Source organism: Miscanthus floridulus, unplaced genomic scaffold, assembly GCF_019320115.1.
Source record: "Miscanthus floridulus cultivar M001 unplaced genomic scaffold, ASM1932011v1 os_1394_2_3, whole genome shotgun sequence".
In the NCBI taxonomy this organism is placed as follows: domain Eukaryota; kingdom Viridiplantae; phylum Streptophyta; class Magnoliopsida; order Poales; family Poaceae; genus Miscanthus; species Miscanthus floridulus.
In genome coordinates, this window is record NW_027097691.1 from 15,771 (window position 1) to 40,000 (window position 24,230).

A 24,230-nucleotide genomic window follows, 5' to 3' on the forward strand; every position below is an offset into this window, starting at 1 on the left:
GTTGTTTATCTTGAACCTAACGGAAGATTAGGAACCTTGTCCCCATCAAACCGGTTATGGCACACCGGACTCGGCATCCAGAGAGCTTCGCTCTCACTCGGTTTCAGCCGAGGGGCACTAGGTGTTGCTGAGGAAGCTAGGGTCTCGCTTGCTCTTCGTTCTTTCGTATCGCGTTCCTCTCCGATCTGCTCCGCCGTGATTCTTGAGTGTTGCTTGGTCCATCCTGGTACAAGTTAGCTTGTGTGGATATGGCTTTGCTCGTGCTTTGCTTTTGGGATTGAATTTGGGACAGCAGCCTATTTTTCGAAAGAAAAATTTAGACTCCCATTCACCCCCTTTGGTCGCCGTTGTCAGTCCTTCAGAGGCTAAATGACATGAATTAGAATAGAGTAGTCCCCTGTCCCAAAATAATTCATTTTTAGAGTTAAACTTCTTTATATTTGACCAATTATATGTGGAAAAAATACTATAATTTTTCTTATGTGCAATTAGAGTCATCAGGTTGGATTAGTAGTGAAATATATTTTTATAATAAACATGTTAGAAAATATAAATGTCAATAATATTTTGTATAAATCGAGTAAAACTAAAAAAATAACTTCTTGAAAACTGGATGAGAAATTATTTATGCCGAAGGGAGTACATAATAAAAACAGTTCAGAGACTCTCCTGGTTTTTTATTGATATGTATTTGGTATTGGTACAATAGTTGCTCCTGCTTTCCAAGATGCATACAGGGGCTAATGGAGAGGCTCACTTGTACGTGGCCGATAATACAAGACCAATTACAAGATAGTACATATATCCAACTCCTGGACGGTGGGTATATATTAATATGATACACGCAGCAACTCATGATGTGCCTAGATAGTCCTCCAAATGAAAGTTAAACAGATCGTGGAGCAACCAAGCTTGTCACAGCTAGCTGCTCTATCTTCCATGAAACGATCATTCAGAAAACTATGACACACTCCCTTTATTTTTGTATTATAGATTTCTTCACACCAAACCACAATATAAAGATGGGCCGATCGAGGATAATGTGTCTTAAGGATAGATCTCCAGGACACCACGAGCTCCAAAGTTCTTGAGCACCTTATAGTCACTGAACCCTGCTTTCAGGATGAGGTCACGCCAGTCATTCATGTCCCGCTGCCGGCCTCCTTTCATTAGCATCATGCAGACGTCCATTAGGAGTTGAGTTTCATACATTACTGGTCCTGAGGCAGGGTCAAGAATAATGTCTCCGATGACAACTTTCCCTCCCTCTTCCCGTGAAGGTATTGCCTTCTTGCAATTGGCAAGGATCTTCACGCAGTCCTCATCACTCCAGTGGTGCAGCACCATCTTCCATGGAAATTGAAGTCTCAATGATATTAGTCGAGCTCACAAAAATTGTACAAGAAGTTCAGTTCATCAAATAGAGTACATCACAGATAAGATAACATGCAACATAAATGTGAATTGTTATATACCTTAAGTATCACCATTTGAGCAGGTGGGATGGACTTGAACATGTCACCTCCAACATAATTGACGACACCATCAGCCGGTATCTTGCGAATCTCCTGTGGAAGATCTAGCACAGTGACCTTGATCTGTGGGAAGGCCTTGGCGAGGGCCCTCCCTGTCGTGCCATCCCCATGGTAACAACAGTCAGTCAGTGACTTTACACCCTGGAAAATGTCCTGGTAGTCCCGCACGCCAATGTTGGTTCCAAAGTTGTCGTGGACCAACAAACCCAGTATTGACATCTTGTGGAACTCGGGATCCTTGTGCTCCATGCTCTTCTCGAACAGCGATGCTCCGTGCTTGTGATCGAAAGGAGGTGTCTTGGCTTCCTTCTTGAACCAGTCAGCTAGGTCTATTGCCAAGTCAATATAGTGAGGTGATGTCACTGTCAGCAGGAAAGGTGCATGGTCCATGTGGATACTGTCGGCAGCGATGCCGTCCACCAGGATGTATGACAGTGGTGTGAGGGAGTAGGCAGCTTCAGTGGACTCAACCACGGCGAAGACGCCCAACGAGGCCAGCAGCCTCATGAGGCGGCCAAGGAAAGGTAGCTTAGCCTGGGGGAGTGACAGTGCGGCGATCAGGTCGGCAAGCGAGGCAGCACCGCCGAGGCGGTAGATGGCAGTGGGTATGCCGAGCTCAGCAGCGCACTTGAGCGCCATGGATTTGAGGTAGCACAGGCTGTTTCGCCATAGATCGGCCTGTGCCTGCAGCAGCTCGGTGTCGGTGGGGACTACAATGGATGAGGCCTGAGCTGCCATTGTATGCTCCTCAATGGATCCTTTTTGTGTTGTTTTCTGTGCTCTGGTTAGATGCCTGGGTCGTGCATTCTTGGCTACGGTTAATATAGTGTGTTTCTTACCTACTGTTTGTTGAGAAGATGTTCATGATTGTGGCCTTAGCTAGCTATCCTCCGTCCCCATGGACCACGAGGAGAGAGACGTATGTGTACGGACATCTCGATTCAGCAATCTAAAGTCGTAGGGAAAGTGATAGTGCCCATGCTCATGTATCTAGGCCGCGTGTTTCACATGGACATAGACACAACACCAACCAGACCAAGAAACGTACTACACATCTACTAGTAAGAAAATTTAAAACCCAGCTGCTTGCATTAATTGGACGGCATGGAGCCGTGTCATACACTCACTAAAATGGGAGCGGATATCTAGTAGTCATCCAGAAAAAAAAATGCATCTATCACTCTCTCAGGTGTCTACAAGATAGTGACTAACTTTAATATACTAACTCTGCAGATGTATGGCAAGAAATATCTTTCGCCAAAAAAAAAAATACTAGAAATAAATACCTTTCAACACAACCCTTCGCCCAAGTCAAAGGAAACCGAGTGATTCAGATTTTAAATTGGATGGTACTTTTGGGGATAAAAGAAACGAAATTGCTATCTGTTGCCCGTGTGTTTCTTTTGTTGGCAGTACATGATTTTTTGCTGCGTTCATCTGGCGATGGAGGGCTGGGAGCGCTGGTTTTGGCGGAGAGTGAGGTGCCCTTTCGTTGTCGGGCTGATGCGTGGGTCCCACTGCTACTGTTTGTATTTTGGAAGTCGCGCCGGGTATCCGATGGGTCGCGTGGCTCCCCCATTTCTCTCGCTCACATCCCCATTTCTCTCGCTCACATCGCCGGGTAGCCGAGGGGTCGCGTCCCATTTCTCTCGCTCACATCGCGGCGACGGCAACCCTCTCCCTCCCGGCGCGGTGACCAGGCGGTGTATCGGCGGCAGCGGCGCCTCCTCCTGTTGATCTGCTCGGTGACCTGTCGACTAGCTGCTTCCCGGTGCGCTGGAGGCGATTTGATCGGCAGAAGCGGCAATTGCTCCGGCTCGTTCTTCTTCGTCTCGGACTCGTTGTTGAGGTTCGTAGTCGATCCCGTTTCTGTGTTGGTAAGATTGCTGGGTCTCAAATCTGTTGGATTCCGTTCCAATTTGGTTTGGGTTTAGGGTTTTTTTGGGTTGTGTTTGTTAATTTGGTTGCGGCAGCGGATGTGGTTGAGGATTAGGTTGCAGCCGAATCCTCTCCGCATCGCACGGTGGCGCTGGCAGGCGGTGGGTGGGTTGGAGGTTGTCTGCGGCAAGGAACGGGTGGGGCGGAGTTGTGGGTGGGGGCGCTTTCCTTGCGCTTTGCTTCCCACTGTGCTGTGGTGCCTCGCTCAGGCGGTGGGTGGGGCGAAGCTTCTTCGTCCTGCATTCCGATGAGCTGTGGGTGAGATTGTCCTCCTTTTCATGTTGGTCACGTCCTTGTGTCTGTACCTGTCTATTTAGAGCAGATATGGTTTGTTTGTAGATCTTGTTTTGATGCATTGCTTGTTGTAGATCTCGTTTTGATGCATTGCTTGTTGTTATCTGTCGATGAGCGGATGTGGGCTCTGTGTGGGTGAGGTTCGAATGCGTCTAGGGTTTGTTCTGTTAGTCCTTGTTAGGGTTTCTTTAGATTTGTTGATCTATTGTGTTCAGTCTTTTACAGCTGTGGTTCATCTTCAGTTTTTGAAATTTTTTTTCTGAATGGTGGTTTAGATTTTTGGTGAACTTTTTTTTTGGTGAACTTGTTAATTAGGGTTTGGTTTGATGGATTGTTCTTTTGTGTTGTTTGATTGTTCTTTTGTGTTGTTTCCTCTGTTGCATACAAGGTTTAGTACACTCTGTTGTAGTTTCAGTATGTCTATTTAGTGCTTTTAGTAGAATGTATTAGTCTCAGTGTGTGGCATCATCACTGTCTGTTCATTTGTTGTTCTTGCTCTTTTAGGTAGTGAAGATTTGGTTGAATCCACGATGTGTGTTTTTATCTCAATCAGTTCCTCCATGCTAATGTGTCCTTTATTTTCAGGTTTTGTGTGCACCACAGATAGAAGCATTGCCAGCTTTTAGGCTGTTCTTCCCTAGTTTGTATACATCATGTGTCATCCTTTTTTGTGTGACCTTTTATATCTGTGATTGGTTTCATTGTTGTACATCAAGCTTGTTGATGGCTAGTTGACATCCTGATTTTTTGTTGATGGCTAGTAACACTAGCTTGCAGAGATCCAAGGCTTGGAGGAGGGTACCCACTGAAGGCTGTCAGCAAGGTAATAATATTGTAGCGAGTCCTATCATTTCTGTGTCTTGTATGTTTGTATGTTTTCAGTTGTCCCTTTTCAATTTCTATCAATTTCACAAGAGACTTGAATTAAGGTGATTCAGGACTGCATGCTTATTACGACCAAACTGATGATTTGTCCTAATGTTAAAATGATGATTTGTCTTGTTAGATCTGTGTGAGGATAAATTGCATTGCACTATACCTAGGCCAAACAGGTAGCCTTGTTATGGCTTACAGGAATTTTTGTAGTGCCTCTGATCATGGATGAAATTAGCTGTTTATGTGTTAAAACTGCAGAATTGTTGTCCTTTTCTTGATGCAATGATATCCAAATGGGCCAATGCGTGCACTTCATGAAAGCTTTTTACATGTCTGTTATAATCATATTGACATGATTTTTTATCAAGTAATTATGATATTGACATGATTTTTGAACTTCTGTCTTTGGTCCAAGAATTGAAGTAGGATAGGTTGTTAATTCAGCAACTGTAAATGTAATTTACGATATCAAAGTCATGAATGAATTTAGTAACTTTACATTTCTGATTCGGTAGGATGCTTATCATCCAGTATCTTTTTTTTGTCATTTCTTTTAAAGTGCCTGTTTGATTATATACTTCTTTTTACTGACATTCCATATGGTCCCTTGGTAAGATTGTATACATCAATTTTCAGTTGCCTCTATTCTTGTCAATATTGGTTGTCCCTAAAGCAAACTGCATTAGAATTCTACTGAACTATGATTTTATTCTATTACTTTATTTAGAAGCACAATTTTCTTGATTGCACATTTATTAGTAGTAAATTGCACACTTCAACTACTACAATTATGGTGTGTAACATGTGCAATATCTGTTCTTGGAGCATGCAATTTTAGTTAACTTGGAGCATGCAATTGTTCTTGCTTTAGGGCATCGATATTCTTCTGGATGGGCTATTTGGGACTGGACAGTACATTTTTAAGGAGTGCATCTCATTTCTATTTTAATACAAGTCTTCTCTTTAAGGAATATATCTAATTTGGCTTGATACAACAATTGTTTCCTTAACTGTAGTGAAAATGCTGGTTTTGCTTGCTTTACTGTGAAAATGCTGGTTTTGCTTGCTTAACTGTAGTGATACACCATTTTTCTTAATTGTTTCCTTAACTGTGAAAATGTTGAATTCTGTTATGCTTACTGAAACTCTATGCAGTTTCAAAGAACTTTGCTAAAGCAATATTGTTAGTACCAAATCTGAAATATTTTGCTTGTTAGTACTAGCTGCTACTTACGGCTTTAGCAATCTGTTCATTTCAGTCTTGTTCTTCTTTATTTAGTTTTTTTTTATAATTTCTATGTGTATGGATAAGTATCCTTGATACATTTATTGAAGAGTCTCTATTTTTTCAGCGCTTGTTATTTCAGTACTTCATAATTGTATGATATGTCATTTTCAAGCAATGGTGATGTATTGTTAATGTTCAGTTTTAGTGCTTGTGATTTGCTATTTTATTTTGAGCAAATTGTACAACATTGCGGTCTGACAGAGATGATGCAATATTTGTAGTTTCTAGTGAAACACATTGATTTAATATTTTCATCTTTGATCGTTTGAGTTTAGATGGATAGGCGCATGCGGAGCTCTTCATGTCCCCCTATTATTCAATCGTCAGCTCCTCGCGTTGAAAGGGAACCTATTTTAGTGCCTTTGAAAGACGACGATGTCTGTGCTATCTGCTTGGGTGTCTTAGATATCAGAAAAGAGGATGATGACGAAGCTGCTTTAGAGGCTGCCATGGAGACACTGAGGGTGCTGCCTTGTATGTATGTCTTCCACAAGATATGCATTTTTGAGTGGCTTGGTAGCGATAAGTCGTGCCCTCTGTGCCGATATAGGTATCCTAGTGTAAACGATGGTGATGATGTTGAGTTGTAGTTTGGTTAGTTGATATTATAAGTATTGGTTTTTTTATGAATACCAGCTATTGCTGGCTTGTAATTATTATATTGAACTATGATATATAATATATTTGGCTCTAGTTATTCCAGTGATCTTGGAGTTTCAGGTTATTTTTTCAGGAAGGCTCTCAGTTATTTTTTTATTTGTTCTGTAAGCGTCCAATTACTTTTTGAGCTAGTTGTTTTGCTTCTTCTTTTATTGGCTGCAGCTAGCAATGAGGTCATTAACCAATTTTTTTTGTTATGTTATGTAGCCATGGATGATGATTTATTTCTTTCTGATGCTGATTCTGGATATGGTGAGAGTGAGGATGACTTTGCTATGAAGTCTGAAGAAGAAAACAACTCTGATTCTATGAATGTTGGCGAGGTACTAGTTCACTTGATTTTGTTTTGTTTGTGCACTTGTGTATTATAATAATATGATATATGTTGTTGCCTTTTTTAGGATCGAAATCCCACATATGATGATATTGATACTGCTGAGATGCTGAAGACTTTCAAGCATGTGCAAGAAGCTTTATCTGGAGTATGTTCTGAAATTTGTGTGGTGAAGATTCCTGTATTTAAATTGTAGCACAGTTGTCATCCTAGGCACTTCGTGTGCTATTCTGTCTCCTGTTTTTTTTGTACTATACTTCTATGGGTTGTTTCCCCTCTTAATGAAACACATGCATAGCACATTCTTTAAAAAATGTGCTTTATATTAGCAAAAGTTAGCTCATTCTAATGCATAGTTAAGGTTGTTTTAAAGTACTCTTTTGGGGCATAAGCATTAGTTGATTTTGTCTGTCATTGATTAACAAGTAGGAAAATTAAGCACTAATACCAAATACTAAAGTTGAACACGGGGAGTTCCAGGGGGTGTCAGAATATCAATTGTGCACACATGCCACAAGATCCCACATAGCAAATATCAGAAATATTTAGATTAATAAGTATTTTTTCTTACAGTTTTCTAAGTTTGTTGGCAACAAAGGGAAATCAAGACGGTCTGGCGTCCGGGTGCGTTCTAGAAAGGTAAATTCAGTACCTAACTAATCTTCTTTTTTGTTTGTCACCATGTTTACTAAATTCAGTAGCTTAACTGGAATTTTTATATTATTTTTTTGCATCGATTTTCAGATTAACAGAACTATCAGAGGCAGGGGTAAAGGGAAATCAAGTGCTGCTGCAAGTACATCAGAGAGAGCATCCTCTAGGTTCAATAGTAAGTATTTTGGAGAGATAATTATGAAATTGGATGAGCGTAAGAAGAAGATTATTCGGGATCACGGTTTCGGTACCTTGCTAGAGTATGATGGTTGTTCTGCACCTAGAGGCTTTGTGCAGTGGATAGCAGATCAAGTTGATTTGAATTGCTGTGACATAGTTGTTGGAGGGAAAGTGATCCCATTTTCTACAGAGGCAGTTCATCTTTTCTTAGGCCTTCCAATAGGTGGTGAAGACATTAGGGAAAATCATAATGACTCTGCAAAGACCAAGTTTCTTTCTGAAATCGATGAGGCTTCTCTGCCTCTGATCAAGACCTTTGGCGAGAAGTTGTTAGGTGACACTTTGTCAGATGATGATGTGTTTCGGTACTTTATGGTTGTTGCTTTGTCCACTTTTCTATGTGCAAACGCTAGTACTCTTCCCAGCCCGCAGTACCTTGGTGCTTTGATTGGTGTATCTAAGGTGAAAGAATGGGATTGGTCCAAGTTTGTGTTTGATTGACTGTTTGCTTCGATTTCAAACTACAGAAAGAAGAATAGAAGCACTATTGGTGGCTACAGATATTTTCTTGCTATAAGTGTTTCTGTATTCTGTTGTTTGTCTTGGATATGTACCCTATTTTAGTGATGTCTTTGAAATCTTTTATAGGCTTATTATCTTGATTTTGTCAACTTTGGAAAACGTAATGAGCTCCCCCCAAATCTGCCAAGGATCCTCTGTTGGAAGGGCTCGATGATTAACAAATATGCTTCTTATGATCGTGTGTCTGGTGAGAAGTATGGAAAGCGCCCGGTAAGTCTTGGTTTGAGGTTTTATAAGTGTTGTCATGTTTGTTTTGTTCTTGTTTAGATTACTGACTAACTAACTGTAATTTTTTGTGTAGGTCAAATCTATTGAGGAAACTTGTTATGCTGAATCTTTGTTACTGGTTGATGCTTGTGCTTTTAGGGATTCTCTGTATACTAATTGTAGATTATTTGATGAACAAGTAGGTGCCTTGTTCAGTATGTTCATGAGTATTTCATTTAGTTTAATATTTGTGTGGTTTAGTTCATTGCTATTTTAATATGCAGAATCCACAATTTTTGCCATTTTAAATTACTATTAATTTGACATGACAGGACAATGAAGCTTTGTGTGGCATTTTCCAAGAACATCACAAAGCACATGGTTTTAGGAGCCCTGATAAACTTGTCATCTCAATGTTCCAGTACATGAAAAACCGTCATGGTCATGTAGTTGATGATGATCCACTGCCCGAGAATTCTACTGCCGGAATCCCTTCTCCAGCCAATGTTAGTCACAAAGATGATGATGCAATGGCTCATGAATTTGAAGCCCCAATGCCTGCTGCTTCAACTCATATCATTGTGGAAGATGTTTTGGATACCACATTGCCTGCTGCTGGTGTATTTAATGTGGAAGTTGTTGATCCCACAATGGCTGCTGCTACTAAAAATAATGATGAAGAAGTTTCTGTGACTGAAAAAGTTGATTCAGATAGTGCATACAATGTTTTTGGTAGTGACAATTGTGGTGTTTCTCAGGCAACTGTAATTATTTCTTCCAATAACTCATCAGCTCAAGGTACATAAAGTGTTTTTTGTAGCATTTTTTTAGCATTGAGTTAACTTTGTATCTCTTGTTCATACTCTTATGAATATTTTTGAGGTGCAGATTCAGGTAGAAGGAAGAGGAAGAGGAAAAACTATGCATCACAAACTTCCACTCCTAATAGTGGAGCTTCTAGGACTCGATATGGACTATCTCAAGGTCTTGGAAAATCCCCTCTCAGTTGCAGAAAAGATGATTATGTTGAGGTCAATGTTCCTACATCTTATTCATTTTCCTTTTGTTTTGTATTTTCTAAATTGATGGATCATGTGCATTCAAAATTTTCCTTTTGTTTGACATGCTTTTTACTGTAAATGGACATTTGACAACACCAGTGCCCCATTAGATTATATGTATTTATTTGGTTTAAAAAATAGAACAAGTGCTAATCCAATGTACTACTTACAGCCATAACTAAACAAGTAGCTTAGAGTTATACTTCTCAACATTTCACTACTACTGTGCATGAAACTATCTGAATCCTGTTGCATTGCTGTAGTATTTCTATTGTCAAAAACTCTCTGAATATAGTTATACAACTGCTATGTCTGAAACTCTCAATTTTTCAATCCTTTACAAGTTTGCTAATTGCTGTTGTTGCATTGCTGTAGTATTTTGTGTTTAATACCATGAAGGGTTCTTGCTACTGCATACTGTAGCAAAGTTGTAGCTGCACCATTCTGTTTGATTGTATTTGTAGATCAGCAATCTGGTTTCTTGCTTGATTTCTTCCAGCGGTACACATGCAAGGTGCCTTTTTGGCTGATTTTTTTGCTTCAGCAAGTCATTGTTGCTTCTCATGTAAAGAGTTCAATTTTCACTTATATTCAAGCGATTGGCTGGAAGGAATTTCTGCAGATTGAAAAACATATTATTATTAGCAGTAAATAATATGTATTTGTGAATTTTAGGCAAGTGTACTGGATCATGCTGGAATTGGAGGTACAAAGGATAATGCTGTACTTGTTGAAGAAGCCCAAATATTAGCTTCTAAAGCTAGAACCAAACATCCGAAGCTTGAACTAAAAGTGAGTTTCTGTGTTTCGTGGTTTTTTTTTCTGTGTGTGCACCTCACAAATTTTTATTTTCAGCTCTATTCACCATAAGGCTGTGTTTTGTCTTTTGTGTTCTACTATGGATTAGTTGTTTCTGTTAGTAAGTTACTAGCTTGGAGTGGATTATCTAGCTTTGCTTCATAGTTCTCATTGCTAACTAGGAGGCATGCAATAGCTCTGTATTGGCTACATCTGTGGTGAATTTGTATGAAGCATGATGACATTGCCAATTTTTTATTTGTCCAATCAGTCGCTGTCCCTAAGTATTTACTTGTTATGAACATGTAATGAACATGTTTGGGCCCAAAGGACTGTGCTTCTAGGCTGGATTACAGTAGATGTAGAGTCACAGCTGCAGTAGGGCATCAACGAACTGAATAGAGACATGTAATGAACATGTCTGAGTATTTACTGTTCAGTTCAATGAACTGAACAGTAGCAGATTCTTTTCTTAGTTTGTGTGTATCTGTATCGCCTCTATCCAGCAGTGTTCGATTTTATTTCAGTTTAGTATGTAAAGCACTAGGTTTAGTTTAGATCACATTGGTTTACTGGATTATTGCTTGGATCTTTTTTGTGTGTATTTGCGTCTGGTTTAGTTCAGATCACATTCAGTTTATTTCAGTTCAATTTTATTTCAGTTCAAGTATTTTTTGTTTTTTGTTGGAGCTGACTAAATTGTCATTGTTTAGGTAGGTGAAAGAACTAGTGGAGCTACTAGATCCTTGACCGATATGATTGAGAACACTCCAGGTTTGTCCTGCTCATGAAAAAATGTTTAACAAAATCTATGATACAAACAAGACACATGTTTGAGCATGGTCTCTGTGCAGGAGATGCGTCTAGTAGAAGGAATCCTATTGGTTCTCTGAATCAGAGTGATCAAGGTCTTTGTGTAGTGAAGAATGTCCAAAATGCTTCTAGTCCTAATTTGCATGTTTCAGACCCAAAAACAATTCCCTGCCATTCAAAAGAAACTCAACTAGCTGAAAATACAACTCCTACTTTGGATCGTACTGGTTAGTACCTATTTCTAGATTGCACATTTATTAGCAGTAAATCGAAGATTTGAAATACTGCAATTATGGTATTTGACATGTGCAATATCTGTTCTTTGTCACCTGTAAGTTTGAACCTTCTTTACCAATTTAGTATTTGATAAAGCAGGGAAAGCACCTGTTCAGAAACCTTGTATGAAGAATAATGCTCCCTACTTTAATAGTCCTAGCATGCCATCTTTTAGAATGTTTGATGATGAGGATGATTTAGGAAATTATGTTGAAGATCCTAAACTGAGGCATCCTGTCGGTCCAGTATCTGGTACAGCTTGTACTTTAGATGATAATCTTCAAAGAGAAGCCCGAGTGCTACCTTCTAAAGCTGCAACTACACATCAGAATGTCCAACTAAATGTGAGTTTTGTATTTTCTGGGTTTTTTTGTTTGAAGTCATAGAACAAAAAAAAAGAGTTTCTTGTAACTTGTCTTATTGTACTAACACTTGAGTTACTTTCACTCTTTGATAGGTTCAATCCGAGAGTAGCTTCTACTTCCAATTTTGCCCTGCATCAGATGGTTGGACGTTTGTTGACCGGATGAGGTCTAATCCATTTGGTGGAGGCGGTAATGTGAGTAATCAGGAAACTGTTCAGACCGAAAGAAATGACAATGTTGAAACTGCAAGCTTGTTTATTAGATTGGATCAATTTTGTATTGTGACATATCTTGTGACCTCTTTTCTATAACTAATATCGTAGTATTTCTTGATTAGGACCTTGTGTGAATGGAGTCTTTACCTTTTACTGAGACTCCTGAAGAATCAATTGCTATTGTTCCTCTAGCTGCAATCAGCCCTTCTGGAGTACACATTGACATTGTAAAATGGGATTTGTAGTTTTACCAATTTGGAACAATTTGTTAGTAGTTGGGGCTGCTCTCAGTCATGTAATAGCTAGTACAAGTGCTCTCAGTCATGTAGTATCGATACTCTAGTGTACCTTAGCGGTACTAGTGGGGTATATATTGACAATGAAGGCAATAGAAGCATTTCTATTGTCCCATTCTTTATACCTCTATTATGTCAATTTTAAATCAGACATAATAGAGGTACCTATTATGTCAATTTTTAGTTTATGATTTTTGAACAACTTTATGTTTTTTTCTTGATTTTGCAGGCACCTACACCTCTTCCATCCCATCGAAGTGGGACTTCTGTTTCTGCAAAAAGTATGGGAAGCAATGGTTTATCAGACGACTCTGAGTCCTTTTCAAACCAAGGTCCTTGGTCCTCTTTTAGTGCAAAGTTGGCTGTTCTTCGTCCTAGGAGGACAGTGTTCCCAAGCAAATACAAGTTGAGCCCTTATATGATGCCTCATTCGAAGATAACAGTCTCCAGACTTGAAACTGACATATATGAGGTTATTTTGAAGATGGCAGAAACTGAACATTCCAAGTAAGTTTTCAATGTTTACAATGTCCTTACCGTTTTCACCACTCTTGAGTACACTTGAATCAAGTAATTATGAATTGTTTTCACTTGTCTCAGTCTTGCAGTAATCGATTATGGGCAAGTGGTTGTGAAATTAAGTGCACTTGCAAGTTCTCTTAAGCCTCAAGGAAAGGTCCATTACTTTGTAGTGAATGCTTTGTGCAGATTGTTATTCCATAGGAAACACCCTAAGAATTCTTACAAGAATTATTTCTTCTCTAAAGTTGGTGTAAGTGTCATTTGTTTCTCTTTTTTTTCTCAATTACATGTGGTAACTATATCAAATAAAATAATATTGACCAATCTATTTTTGTAGGACTATTTTATTGGAAATCACGGTCCTAATGATAGCAAGGAGAAGGAGCTATATGATAATGCAGTGAAATGCTTTAAGGGTGCTGGTCGTGCAAGGTCATTAGCAAACAACCAATATGTGAGTAACACATTCTTTTAGTTTTTTTAAGCTTTAGCACATATGTTGTGTGCATTGCAGTTGTGCTAATAATCCCTTCTTTTTCATTTTGTGTTATTTTGTCAGCTTTATTTTCCAATTCTCTTCCATGATCGGTGGTATGTGGTTGTTGTGTATATCACTCGAAGATTGATTGTAATCTTGGATTCCTGTACTCTACATTTTGGAGCAGACTCACATTTCCATAAAGCTGTCCGTGATGAATTTGTAAGTGGTAGCAGCACATGGATTCACATTATTTTGTTTGAATGCAATGTGAAATTTTGTTCAAATAAGAAAAAATATATATATCTGCACTCTAATTATTTCCTCTACCTGCTTTTAGATACCAAACTTGACCACAGTCTGGAGTGAAGTTGTTCAAATTGACTTTGGGTTCCATGGATATGAAGTTATCTATGCAGATGTACCTCAGCAGACTGAGAAGTAGGTAGTGTACAGTCTTTATTTATTTATTTTTAGATCATATCATTTTGTGTGGTGCTTATAATATTCTGTCTTGTCTTTCTCATATCTTGTTTCAGCTTTAGCAATGATAGTGGTATCTTTGCGATGAAGAATCTAGAGCTTTGGGAGCTAAATGTCTATTTGATGGACAAGTTTTGTGAAGCTGATATTGGGCATCTTCGTATCAAGTACATCAATGACATGATTTTCAATGAACACAATAGTTCTGAAGATGGTCGATCTAAAGTGATGAAATATGATGCTGAGGTAGTACTAGTTGCAATGTCACTTTGGGTATTGTTCCATCATGTACTCAATTGATTTTTGTTTCTAATATTTTTTTCTCAGGTCTACGAACAGTACTATAAGAGAGCATGACCTGTGTGTTGTGTTTGGATCTTGTGTTTAGGTTCCTGTCATGTAGTGTGTAGGTTCATGCTATGAGTGCATGGTACTTTGTAAAGAAGCAGCTACGTTGATGAGAATAGTTGGTGCTGAAATGGTTGTAAATACTAATCTATAGTCAAGAGGCTAAACTAAAGTGGATGATAATATTTGGTTGGATGGTTTGTTTGGATGCTTGATGTTAAATGTTTTTTGAACCATTATTCTAAGTTTATGTTCTTCTTTGTTTGTTTGTTATTTTTGTCCACTATGTGTTAGTGTAGTAACCTTTGATAGCGAAGACAAGGACAAGCTTGAGATTTGTGGAGGTCCCTCTTGTTCTTCTAAAGATGATGTCTGATCCGGTTAGTGTGTGCTTTCTCTGTTATTGTGTGCTCCAAATTATCTCTTGTGACTTGTTTGTGCTAACACATCTTGAAATCTGTTAATTGTGATTTGTGTCAACACACACCGCCATGCTCAGCGCTGTCCCAGAGTGCTACTCATGGACTGGAGGAGAGATTGGGTTTGACACCTACTTCTCCATGGCCAGGGGCAATGCCACTGTCCCTGCTATGGAGATGACCAAGTGGTTCGACACCAACTAGTAAGTCCTTTGCTTGCTACTAATGGTAATTTCAGTTTCAGATTTTGTATTGAATATTTTTTCTAACAAACTTTGTTCTACTTTTACAGCCATTTTATTGTCCCTGAATTGGGCCCTAACACCAAGTTCACCTACACTTCTCACAAGGCTGTTAACGAATACAAGGTGGCTAAGGCGGTACGATACACTCATTGTATTTCTGTTATCTCAGTTTAATGTGCTAACCTATTCTCCTAATGTTAATTTCCTACTTGTGTACTTGATTGTCTGATGGTTGCTAATACATTTGTATTTCTTTTGACATCATAATTACCCGATAAATTCATTTGATAGTTTAGCATTCTGGCTTTAGCTAATTGAACCTCAAACTAGTAGCTGATGGTTTTGGATAGCTGGGCTGTCTTGTGGCTGTTGTAGTAGAATATCATGAACTCACATCTTTTAACTCTATTATACTATACAAGAAAGCTGTGTTTAGTATCTATTTATTGATTGCACATTTATAAGTAGTAAATTGCAATAAGCTATAATGGAAATTGCAAGTATCGGGCACCGCAATTGTAATTCTGAGCGTATGCAATATGCTAGCGTTGAACTATTTGCCTCCTTGTCCTTTGTTTATTGTGATTTGTGCTAGCACACACCGCATTTTTGTCTTTGTGCTTCCATAGAAAAAAATTGTTTTTGTGATTTGTGTAACACATTTCAAATATTTGTCTTTGTTTTTCTGTAGTAAAAATTGTATTCTGTTTATTGTGATTGTGCCAGCACACACCTAGGACCTTCCTTGTTCTAAACTGTAGCTAATAATGGCATAAATGATCCTGTGATTTCAAATAGATGTTCCCCATCTCTTTATTTTGCAGACTAACTCTTAAATATTAAGTCTTAAGTCACCACAGTCACCATTTGTCTTTATACACAAAACCAACTCTTAAGTCTTACCTTCTATTTTTGCAGACTATGTGAGGGTGCTGAACTATTGGACCTTATTTTGGCCAAGTAAGGAGGCAGATCATGTAAGACCGTACCTTTTTCCTTCCCAGAACTTCCTGTACTAGCTATTTGATCACTACTTCCTGTATCAACACTTAGTAATATAAGTTTACTAGTTTTTGGGGTGGCGATTTTGCTAAGACTGGCATTTTTGTAGATGTATTTGCTAGCTCTGATGTGTTTGGCAGCTGCATTTTGTTTTTCAGGTAGACTATATGTTTTTTGTAGGTAGCACTTTATGATTATATCTACAGATCTGTTGTACTGGTTGCTTTTGTTTGTTGCCTTTTTTATTTTTCAAGGACCAAGAGAGTATGGAGTTTGGTTTTTTTTGGGCCTTTTTTTGGGTGGTCCTACTTCTGTTTTTGGAGTGTCATCATTTTCTATCTTTGCCCAGGTGCTTTTGAGAAAATGGTGCCTCTGACAATTGAATGTCATTTGCTCTCAATGTGTAAAGATTATATTTCTTTGAATTTTGGTATATCTAAGCTTGTTTGTAGGTATGACCATTTCAGGTATACTCATGTGAGTGGAATGGTGGGGTCTCGTGTGTTGGTTAGGCCCACTTGCTAACTTTATTTTTTTGGAGCTATTTTTGGCGCTGTCTATAGATCTCGTTTTGCATGCAGTGCTTGTTCATCTGTCAGTGATTTTGTCATTTTTGTGCTAGTTGATCTATATATTCTGCAAGTATGTCTGAATAAGTGAAGGCTAAGTAAATCTGGAAAGTTTTCATCAAATTCTCATTTAAAATTTGTGTAATCTCTTGTGGTGAGACTAATTCACTAGTTACTCTGTTGGTTGCATGCAGGAGAATGTACTTGCTCCCATCTGAAAAAGAACCGAGCTGAAGAGATAGAGGTGACAGGCACTTCGGTTGTCGAACACAAGCTCACAACCATCAGCTAGTGCCGCTGCAAAATTACTTGAAGCCATCCAAATATTGATCTTGGTCAGTCCCTATGCTTCTTTCGTTTGCCTATATTTGTTACACCATTTGTAGGTGCTTACTACATCCAATCTATATATTTGTCCCTCAAATTTTGTGTGTGTGGTTAATGGAGGAGAATGGATAATACTTTATCTATATTCATGACAAGCAGCCAACTCCCAACAGTGTATGATGTCATCAAGTTCAATTATTTGGCTTGGTGGTTATTATTCTTCTTGTTGGTTTCTAAATAAATATGAGCATCCTGTCAACTATCGACTGTGTTCGATATTCTGTATTTTCTAAGATAACATTCATAAGTGTTTTCTGATGAAGATTCTAATTGGGTGCGAACAGCGCAGGGATTTTTCTTGTCTGTTCTGCTTGAAGCTAAAACAACAACATTTTGGTGTGTTCGGTATATTAGTCTTTGTCTGTCCATCCATTTCTTCTGTTTGCCCATCATTTTTTTTCATTTTTTAAGATAAAGGAATCAAACTGGCTTCATCTCTTGTGTTTGCTTGTTCAGACCATGACAATGATAGGATACAAATCATCTTTAGTTGTTTTGTTGTGCTACAGTTGAAGGAAATTTGAAAATTTATGAATTGTCAATTATTGGCAACCCTCAAGGGTTAGTGTTTGTTTAATACTATAATTATTTTTGGGGCTTATTGCAGCCTGCTCTACTATGCCTTGTTCCTGGTGTTGTCGGTTTCGTCGCTATTCCCTGTCTGTGGTATGGAGAGGTGAAACAGGTCAGATTCTGAATACTTACTTAGGCACCTTATGGCCCTTTCATCTGTACATTTGGGTAACTGTACTTATTAATCTATCTGTACTACTTGGAGTTTCACAATTACAATCACCGATAATATAAATTGCAGATATTGGGCACTGCAATTGTAGTTCTTAGCATATGTAATTTTAGATCTAGGCATAATTTAATTTAAGGTTTGTAACATCCTGCTCATTACATAAATTACATAAATATGTTGGCTACTTAAATTTTGCTTCTATCTGCTGATCATCGTGAATTGCTGCATTTATTTGATCACCGTGTCCTTAGTGTGGTGTGGCTTCAGGATTAGTGCTACCATTTGATGTTTCCTTCCTCTTCTTTCTTTTTGGCTTCACCGGGGAGCCTACAAAACATTATTAGTTCACATAAATAAGAATTTTTGCATTTGGATTCAAATTCTATTTATATGTCCTTAAATTTTATACCTGCACTGTCTGTGTCATTTGTTTTCTTCTTTTTCTTCTTTTCTGCTGCCACCAATTTCTTCTTTATTTCTTCTATATGTGTCTTCATTCTGACAGGTTTAGGTGGCCTTCTCTTTCTCTGAATTCTTTCTGGATCATCTATTTCAGTCTGTGGATCTCCAGCTTGTGCAGCTATAGTTTGTCCTTCTTCATTTCCTTGCTGGTCATTTTGTGCTTCACCTGTTTGCTGAGCACATAGCATTCTATCTAAATTGATTTCCATCTTGTCGAATTCTGCCATAAGGTATTCCATGGCTTTTTCATTTTTTGTTCCTTTTGAATTCAGTATTGTTGATCTCCTGGATAATATGTTGAATCTCAACAATGAGCTTGTTTCAACTGTTTCTTCTTCTTGTCTTTCAACATGTACCTTCATATCCTTTTTTCTTCACCTGTCTAAGAAGTATTTGTCTAGAATTATGCTGATTTCCTTTTCAATGACTATTTTTAGGATATGAGAGCAGAGTATGCCATCTTTGCTGAATTTTGCACATATGTAGGTAAATTCTTCTTCTCCTTGTGTTAGTTCAGTGTTTACTGTATATCTCCTGAACCTATGAACCTCCTGAATCTGGTTACTTTTTTGCCACACCTCAAATGTTTTTCCATCTTCAGTTTCCCTGTAGTTCAGCCTTGATGTTGCCTTCAGTTGTAGCTGAAACTTTTTGAATATATTTCTGTTGTATAGCTGCTCTATTCTGTAGCTGAATATAAATTCCTTTGGCCTTTTCTGCTTGCTATAGCTGTCCTCTAGCCTTTCTGCTCGATTTATGGTATGAACAATCCGATTGTACTCTTTCAGAAAGCTGATGATACTATAGGTTGGCCCTACATTGTCTTTGAACCTCGCATTTGTTGCCTCACTCCTGGATGTGGTCTGTACAAAAGGGAAAAAGTATTTTTTGTAGTAGACCGGGATAAACCTTTTCCTCATTTCCCACATCTTGGAAAAGTAGTTATTCCCTTGAAGGTTTCTTTCCTCAATCATTCTCTTCCAAAGTCGCTCAAATTCTTCCACCGTTAGACTATTGTTCACTATATCTTCAAAGTCTTCATATAGTCCTTCGTTTGCTGCAAAGACCTTGACATTCTTATTGTAGCATTTGGTCTTTATGTGGAACAAGCAATTTCTATGCTTTGTGTTTATGAAGACTTGCTCTATTGCTGATTTCGTCGCCATGTCTTGGTCTATGATGATTGTTTGAGGGTGTTTTCCTCCCATTGCTTCAAGGAAAGTTTGAAATACCCACTTAAAAGTGTCCACTGTCTCATCATACAGGAAAGCACATCCGAAAAGGCAACTTTGCCCATGTCCGGTGATTCCAACAAATGGTGCAAAAGGTAAGTTGTATCGGTTGGTCATATATGTCGTGTCAAAACTTACACATTCTCCATAATCTGCATAATATTTCATAGAAGAACAGTCTGTCCAGAACAAGTTTCTCACTCTCTTGTCCTCATCTAAATCAAACTTGTAAAAAAAAGACGGATCCTCAGTTTGTTTCTTTCTGAAATAATCCAGTACTTGTGTCATATCTGATCCTTTAACTTCTCTGTTCAGCCTTGTCCTGTAGTTGCTGATATCTTTCTTTTTCATCGGTATAGCTGTAAGCCCCCCTCTAAGATACGATAGAATAGAAACCATCTTCCTAGTCGGGATATTGTTATCGTTTAGAGTCTTGATAAGTCCTTTTTCCATTTCTGTCATATACTTGTGACCAGAAAATAGTTGATCCCTGTCTCCAGGGCATAGCTCATGATTATGCTCCAAATCAAGAGTTTTAACCTTCCATACAACTCCTTCTTCTTTCACCATCATAACACAAGGACAATCTGACTTCTGCTGAACATTTGTTTTCCTTCTTCTTACCGGTTTCTTTCCAACATCCTTGTCTACTTCAGCTTCTTCTTGCTCTAAACACTTTGGTTCCTTTTCTTTTCCTTGACGAGTGCATCTCATTGTCACTTTGACTACCTCATTATTTCTCTTCTTACTTTGAGTTCTTGTTGTATGTGTTATGGCAACTTGAAATCCAGCTAGGAACGCATAGAAGTTGAAGAAATGGTGAGCATCATCCTACTTTTAAATTCCATCGATAGCTGTGGGGTGTACTTGCTGTTGATTGGTGCATTGTTGCCTTCAGATGCTACAACCTGCTCATTTTTGATGAATTCTTCAATCTCTTCCTCCGTCAGTTCCTGGCTGCCATTTACATGTTCATTATCATCTGTTACTGTTGATGTAATATCTGAACTTGTTGGTTCTACTGCTATGATCCTCAAGTCATTTTCTCCCATTGTTGGTTGGTCATCTTGATTTTCATGCTGCACCTATAAATATATTAGCAGGAGTCTCAGTTTCTGAGTAATGCGATTTATAATACAAATATTTTTTTTTCAGTGTGGACTGAAATAGTTGAAGAGATCATTTTTTATGTACCTCATCAATGTCCATGTTATTGAATACATCAGTTTGCCAATGGTATTGTTGAATTTCAGATCTATCATCATCAGCTATGCTTGTTGTTGCTCCATCATCATCAGCGACGATTGCCATTTCTCCATCCTATTTTTGCAAAGATAAGTTTTACTTTAATGCCAGTACATATTTGTATTGCTTATAAATGTAATCAAATTGGCTCAGCTGTCTGTATGTACCTCATATGATAGCCTTGACTTTGATATTGACCAGTCAGTTTGTGGTCGAAAGATTCCATCTAGATCTTCAAGTCTCATATTCTGTTTTATTTGTTTGATAATGAGAATGGTTACCATTTATAATATAATACAACTAGTCTGACAAGCATATATAATATAGTTTTACCTCATTCCTATCATTTCCAAGTATCATCTTTGTTAATGATCCTTGCATCTCTTCATGTTGCTGCACAGTTTATAATGAAGCATTGAAATTAAAGTATTGTTATGCTGAAATTACATTGCACATATGTGTGTAATTTACATATGTCTCAATTGTAATTTTTGTGTACTGGTATTATAAAATTTTACCTGCGTATTCCAATCAGTCTGATTATCTTCTTGAGAGTTCCTGATCTGTTCCATCATAAGTTCAGTGTAGCCTCCTTGCATTGAAATATATTATAGTCGAAAAACAACCTTCTTATGTTGGCATTTTTTTATTCTGAGCAATGATTTTGCTCACCTTTTTGTATCTGTAGGTATTTGAAAGGTGACTGGAATAATTTGTGCCTACAAATATTTGGTAAGGAGCTGACTGCACTTCCTTAATTGCTTCTTGTGACTTCACTGATGTTGGATAATCATCACATCTACTTGTTGTGACATACATATTATTCTGCTTCATAAAAAAAGCAAGCAGGTGAGTACTTACATAGCTTTTCATTGCATCATTGAATTGTGTTTCTTACCTCAAGTAGTTGATCAAACTCGACTGGTGCTTGTATTAGTTGCATAAGGGAAGCAATTGAAACCTGCAAGAAAATGAAGAAGCCATTAGTTCTCATTTATTTATTGTTTGTGTCAACTGTTTTGAATTAGGAGTAATTTTACATCATTGTTGCTTTCTTCTTGGCGAATCATATCCTCATAATTGTGAATCTGATATTGTGCCTCTGACATTTCCTGCAGCCTTGTTCTTCTTTCTAGATTCATGTTCTGTTAAAACATCCAGAAATAGAAAGCATAGTTTGTAGTGTTATTCATGCTACCATCATTGGCTTGCATATTTGTTTTTGAACACAATAAATGTATAGCACTAAAGGAATTACTAACTAAACTTGCAGAAGCTTTTGAACTTGATCCTACGATGCATAAAGCCTACTACCGGAAATGGTTAGTGGCACTCTTCTTTTTTCAATAAAAGTTATACATGAACACTCCCATAATTCCCTCTGCTATATTTTTGTCTATGTACTAAGTTATTTCTTGTTTACAGTGCTGCATGCATTAAGCTTGAAGAATACCAAACTGCAAAGGCTGCTGTTGAGTTGGGTTCTTCCTATGCATCAGGTGACTCAAGGTTTACTCGTCTATTGAAGCATTGCTGGTGAGCAAAATAAACTTCAGCTAGTGTTAATTGGTTTATGTGTCCAGAGGAATCTAGCCAGGCACCAATAAAGAATATTGAGCCTCCTGTGGCTCCTACTGTTGAGGACAAGGAGGATGTCGCAAATATAGAGAATACAACGCCAGTGGTAGAACCCCCAAGCAAACCTAAATACAGGTAACTAGTGTAAATTCGTAGAACTCTTTGAACCACCTAGCTCAGACTGAATGCTATGTAATCAAACCACTTGACCTTTTCCCAGTATAGGTAGCTATTTTGTTTCTGTTACTACCTTGTTGGTGAGGCACTTATGGATTTGTTGGGCCATAGACTTTACTGCCATAAGGGAAGTGTTTCTCTACGACCTCGTGAGGTTTGTAGCTTTTGCTGGAATCTAAAAATTTTTCTTTAGCAATGAGGAAACCTATTTTGTTTGGCTTCCTTTCATCCTTCAACCTAACATATCTAGATGAAGTAATATCTAGATGAAGTAATTGGTGTGACAGGAAGATAATCTCTTCTTACCTTGTTGTCAAATGTTAGATGCATTAGGTACATTAGTCTTCTGATTAGTGTGAACATAGGATTACAGGATCAGGTTAATATATCAGGCACCTGTGATTTGGGGGTTTGCATATATAAACCCATGTCTTCATCTAAAAAAAATGAACCTAATCCAGATGGTACTTATTGTCTTGCAGTTATGAAGCAGATGGCATGGCTAAAGATTTCATGCCTCTCTATTCACTAAGAGGTAATCACTGTCCATTCTATGTTGATGTTGCTTTTCATACTTGTTTTCTGTTACTAAGGTGTAAGTCAACCTATATGAAAGGTCCTTGTTGGTTTTGGTAATTGAGTGACAACCTAGGTGGACTAATTGTGTTTATGTGAGATACACAGGTGATTAGTCCACAGGTACATGTGTGTGAGCAACATATGCCATGAAGGTGAAAATGGCTTGGAGATGTTGCAAAGCTCACACATGTGATGATGAAGGAGCTTAAATGCACATGAGACATGACATTGAGTCATGTGATCAAGGTGGAGAAGATCAAGACAAGACTTGGCTTGATGGACCGGTTGCAAGCGTGAAGGGCAAGTCGAAGGCTTTGGAGTGATGGACCGCGTGGCGGTGAAGCTTGAGCAAGACTTGGCGCCGATGGACGATGGCAACGGTGAAGAGCAAGTGAAGTCAAGATCGATGAACCAATATGATCACGTGATGATATGAAGTGGATCATATCATTGTTGATCGTGTTAGTGCATGTGTTGCATCGACATTGAAGGAGATGGAATGGAATGCGCAAGGCAAAGGTATAACCTAGGGCATTTCATTTCACCGGTCATAGGTGTGTAGAGAAGTTTATGACCGGGTTTAGGATAGATGGCCGTACTATCAAGAGGAGCAAACTTGTTTGCATATCGGTCATCTAGTGCCACTTGAGTGATCTAACTTTGCATTGTCACTAGGATCGAGTGGCGTGGCAAGTTGAGTGGCTAACATCCTTTGGGAAATGATTGTGAAAATGCTAACACACATACACATGGTGGTGTACACTTGGTGGTGTTGGCACATTTACAAAGGAGGTAGTGTTTGCAGGGGTGAGATGGGTTTGGGTCCCTCTCTCCCTCCCGCCGAGCTTGTGAGGCGGGATTCGGCGCTTTCGGGAAAATGGAATGTCTATTTTCTATTGCGCCGGATGCAAATTCTTGTGGTTAGCACCTTGAGCAAGGGTGAAGAGAATGGAGAAGATGCTGGCGTCGGTCAACTGACCGGACGCTGGATCTGAATACACCGGACGCTGGCAGGCTACGTCCGGTCGCGCTGTCGTGGAGTGTAGCAGTAGCTGGAGAGTGACCGGACGCTGGCTGCGTCCGATCGCGTTCGACCGGACGCGTCCGGTCATGCTCGGGAGCTTACTGGAAACGACCGGACGCTGAGGGTCCAGCGTCCGGTCAGTTGAAGTGCTGCGTCCGGTCGGCAGATGACCGTTGGGATCGGAAGATGACCGTTGAACGCAGGGGACACGTGGCGAGTATCGCGTGACCGGACGCTGAGGTCCAGCGTCCGGTCGATCGGACCGGAGCGTCCGGTCGGCCCGAGTTTTGCCCAGTGAAGGGGTAACGGCTCTATTTGCCCATGGGGTTATAAATAGAGGCCATGGCTGGCCTTGGGCCGGAA

At 38.9% G+C, this 24,230-nt stretch overlaps 5 protein-coding genes across 5 annotated transcripts; 3 read left to right on the forward strand and 2 right to left on the reverse strand.

The window, feature by feature from the left end:
- Nucleotides 1-656: 656 nt before the first annotated feature.
- Nucleotides 657-2,339, reverse strand: LOC136533991 (probable O-methyltransferase 2). The gene is made up of 2 exons (XM_066526499.1): nucleotides 1,476-2,339; nucleotides 657-1,347 (listed from the first exon to the last, which is right to left on the reverse strand). The coding sequence occupies exons 1-2, from the start codon at nucleotides 2,271-2,273 to the stop codon at nucleotides 1,048-1,050; spliced, it is 1,098 nt and encodes a 365-aa protein (XP_066382596.1). The 5' UTR covers nucleotides 2,274-2,339; the 3' UTR covers nucleotides 657-1,047.
- A 1,326-nt stretch (nucleotides 2,340-3,665) lies between these two features.
- LOC136533987 (uncharacterized) lies at nucleotides 3,666-8,260 on the forward strand. The gene is made up of 6 exons (XM_066526497.1): nucleotides 3,666-3,731; nucleotides 4,529-4,590; nucleotides 6,799-6,914; nucleotides 6,993-7,073; nucleotides 7,499-7,564; nucleotides 7,670-8,260. The coding sequence occupies exons 1-6, from the start codon at nucleotides 3,721-3,723 to the stop codon at nucleotides 8,258-8,260; spliced, it is 927 nt and encodes a 308-aa protein (XP_066382594.1). The 5' UTR covers nucleotides 3,666-3,720.
- Nucleotides 8,246-14,372, forward strand: LOC136533995 (uncharacterized). Its single transcript, XM_066526502.1, has 16 exons — nucleotides 8,246-8,551; nucleotides 8,643-8,747; nucleotides 8,881-9,346; nucleotides 9,437-9,579; nucleotides 10,285-10,401; nucleotides 11,121-11,181; nucleotides 11,262-11,447; nucleotides 11,698-11,840; nucleotides 11,954-12,055; nucleotides 12,602-12,879; nucleotides 12,973-13,144; nucleotides 13,232-13,348; nucleotides 13,454-13,594; nucleotides 13,713-13,813; nucleotides 13,912-14,101; nucleotides 14,183-14,372. The coding sequence occupies exons 1-16, from the start codon at nucleotides 8,492-8,494 to the stop codon at nucleotides 14,210-14,212; spliced, it is 2,412 nt and encodes an 803-aa protein (XP_066382599.1). The 5' UTR covers nucleotides 8,246-8,491; the 3' UTR covers nucleotides 14,213-14,372.
- A 3,445-nt stretch (nucleotides 14,373-17,817) lies between these two features.
- On the reverse strand, nucleotides 17,818-19,978 carry LOC136533989 (protein FAR1-RELATED SEQUENCE 5-like). Its single transcript, XM_066526498.1, has 3 exons — nucleotides 18,411-19,978; nucleotides 17,980-18,317; nucleotides 17,818-17,897 (listed from the first exon to the last, which is right to left on the reverse strand). The coding sequence occupies exons 1-3, from the start codon at nucleotides 19,976-19,978 to the stop codon at nucleotides 17,818-17,820; spliced, it is 1,986 nt and encodes a 661-aa protein (XP_066382595.1).
- A 1,290-nt stretch (nucleotides 19,979-21,268) lies between these two features.
- LOC136533994 (protein SGT1 homolog) lies at nucleotides 21,269-22,356 on the forward strand. The gene is made up of 5 exons (XM_066526501.1): nucleotides 21,269-21,358; nucleotides 21,783-21,831; nucleotides 21,935-22,008; nucleotides 22,093-22,222; nucleotides 22,313-22,356. The coding sequence occupies exons 2-5, from the start codon at nucleotides 21,806-21,808 to the stop codon at nucleotides 22,314-22,316; spliced, it is 234 nt and encodes a 77-aa protein (XP_066382598.1). The 5' UTR covers nucleotides 21,269-21,358; nucleotides 21,783-21,805; the 3' UTR covers nucleotides 22,317-22,356.
- The last annotated feature ends 1,874 nt before the right edge of the window (nucleotides 22,357-24,230 follow it).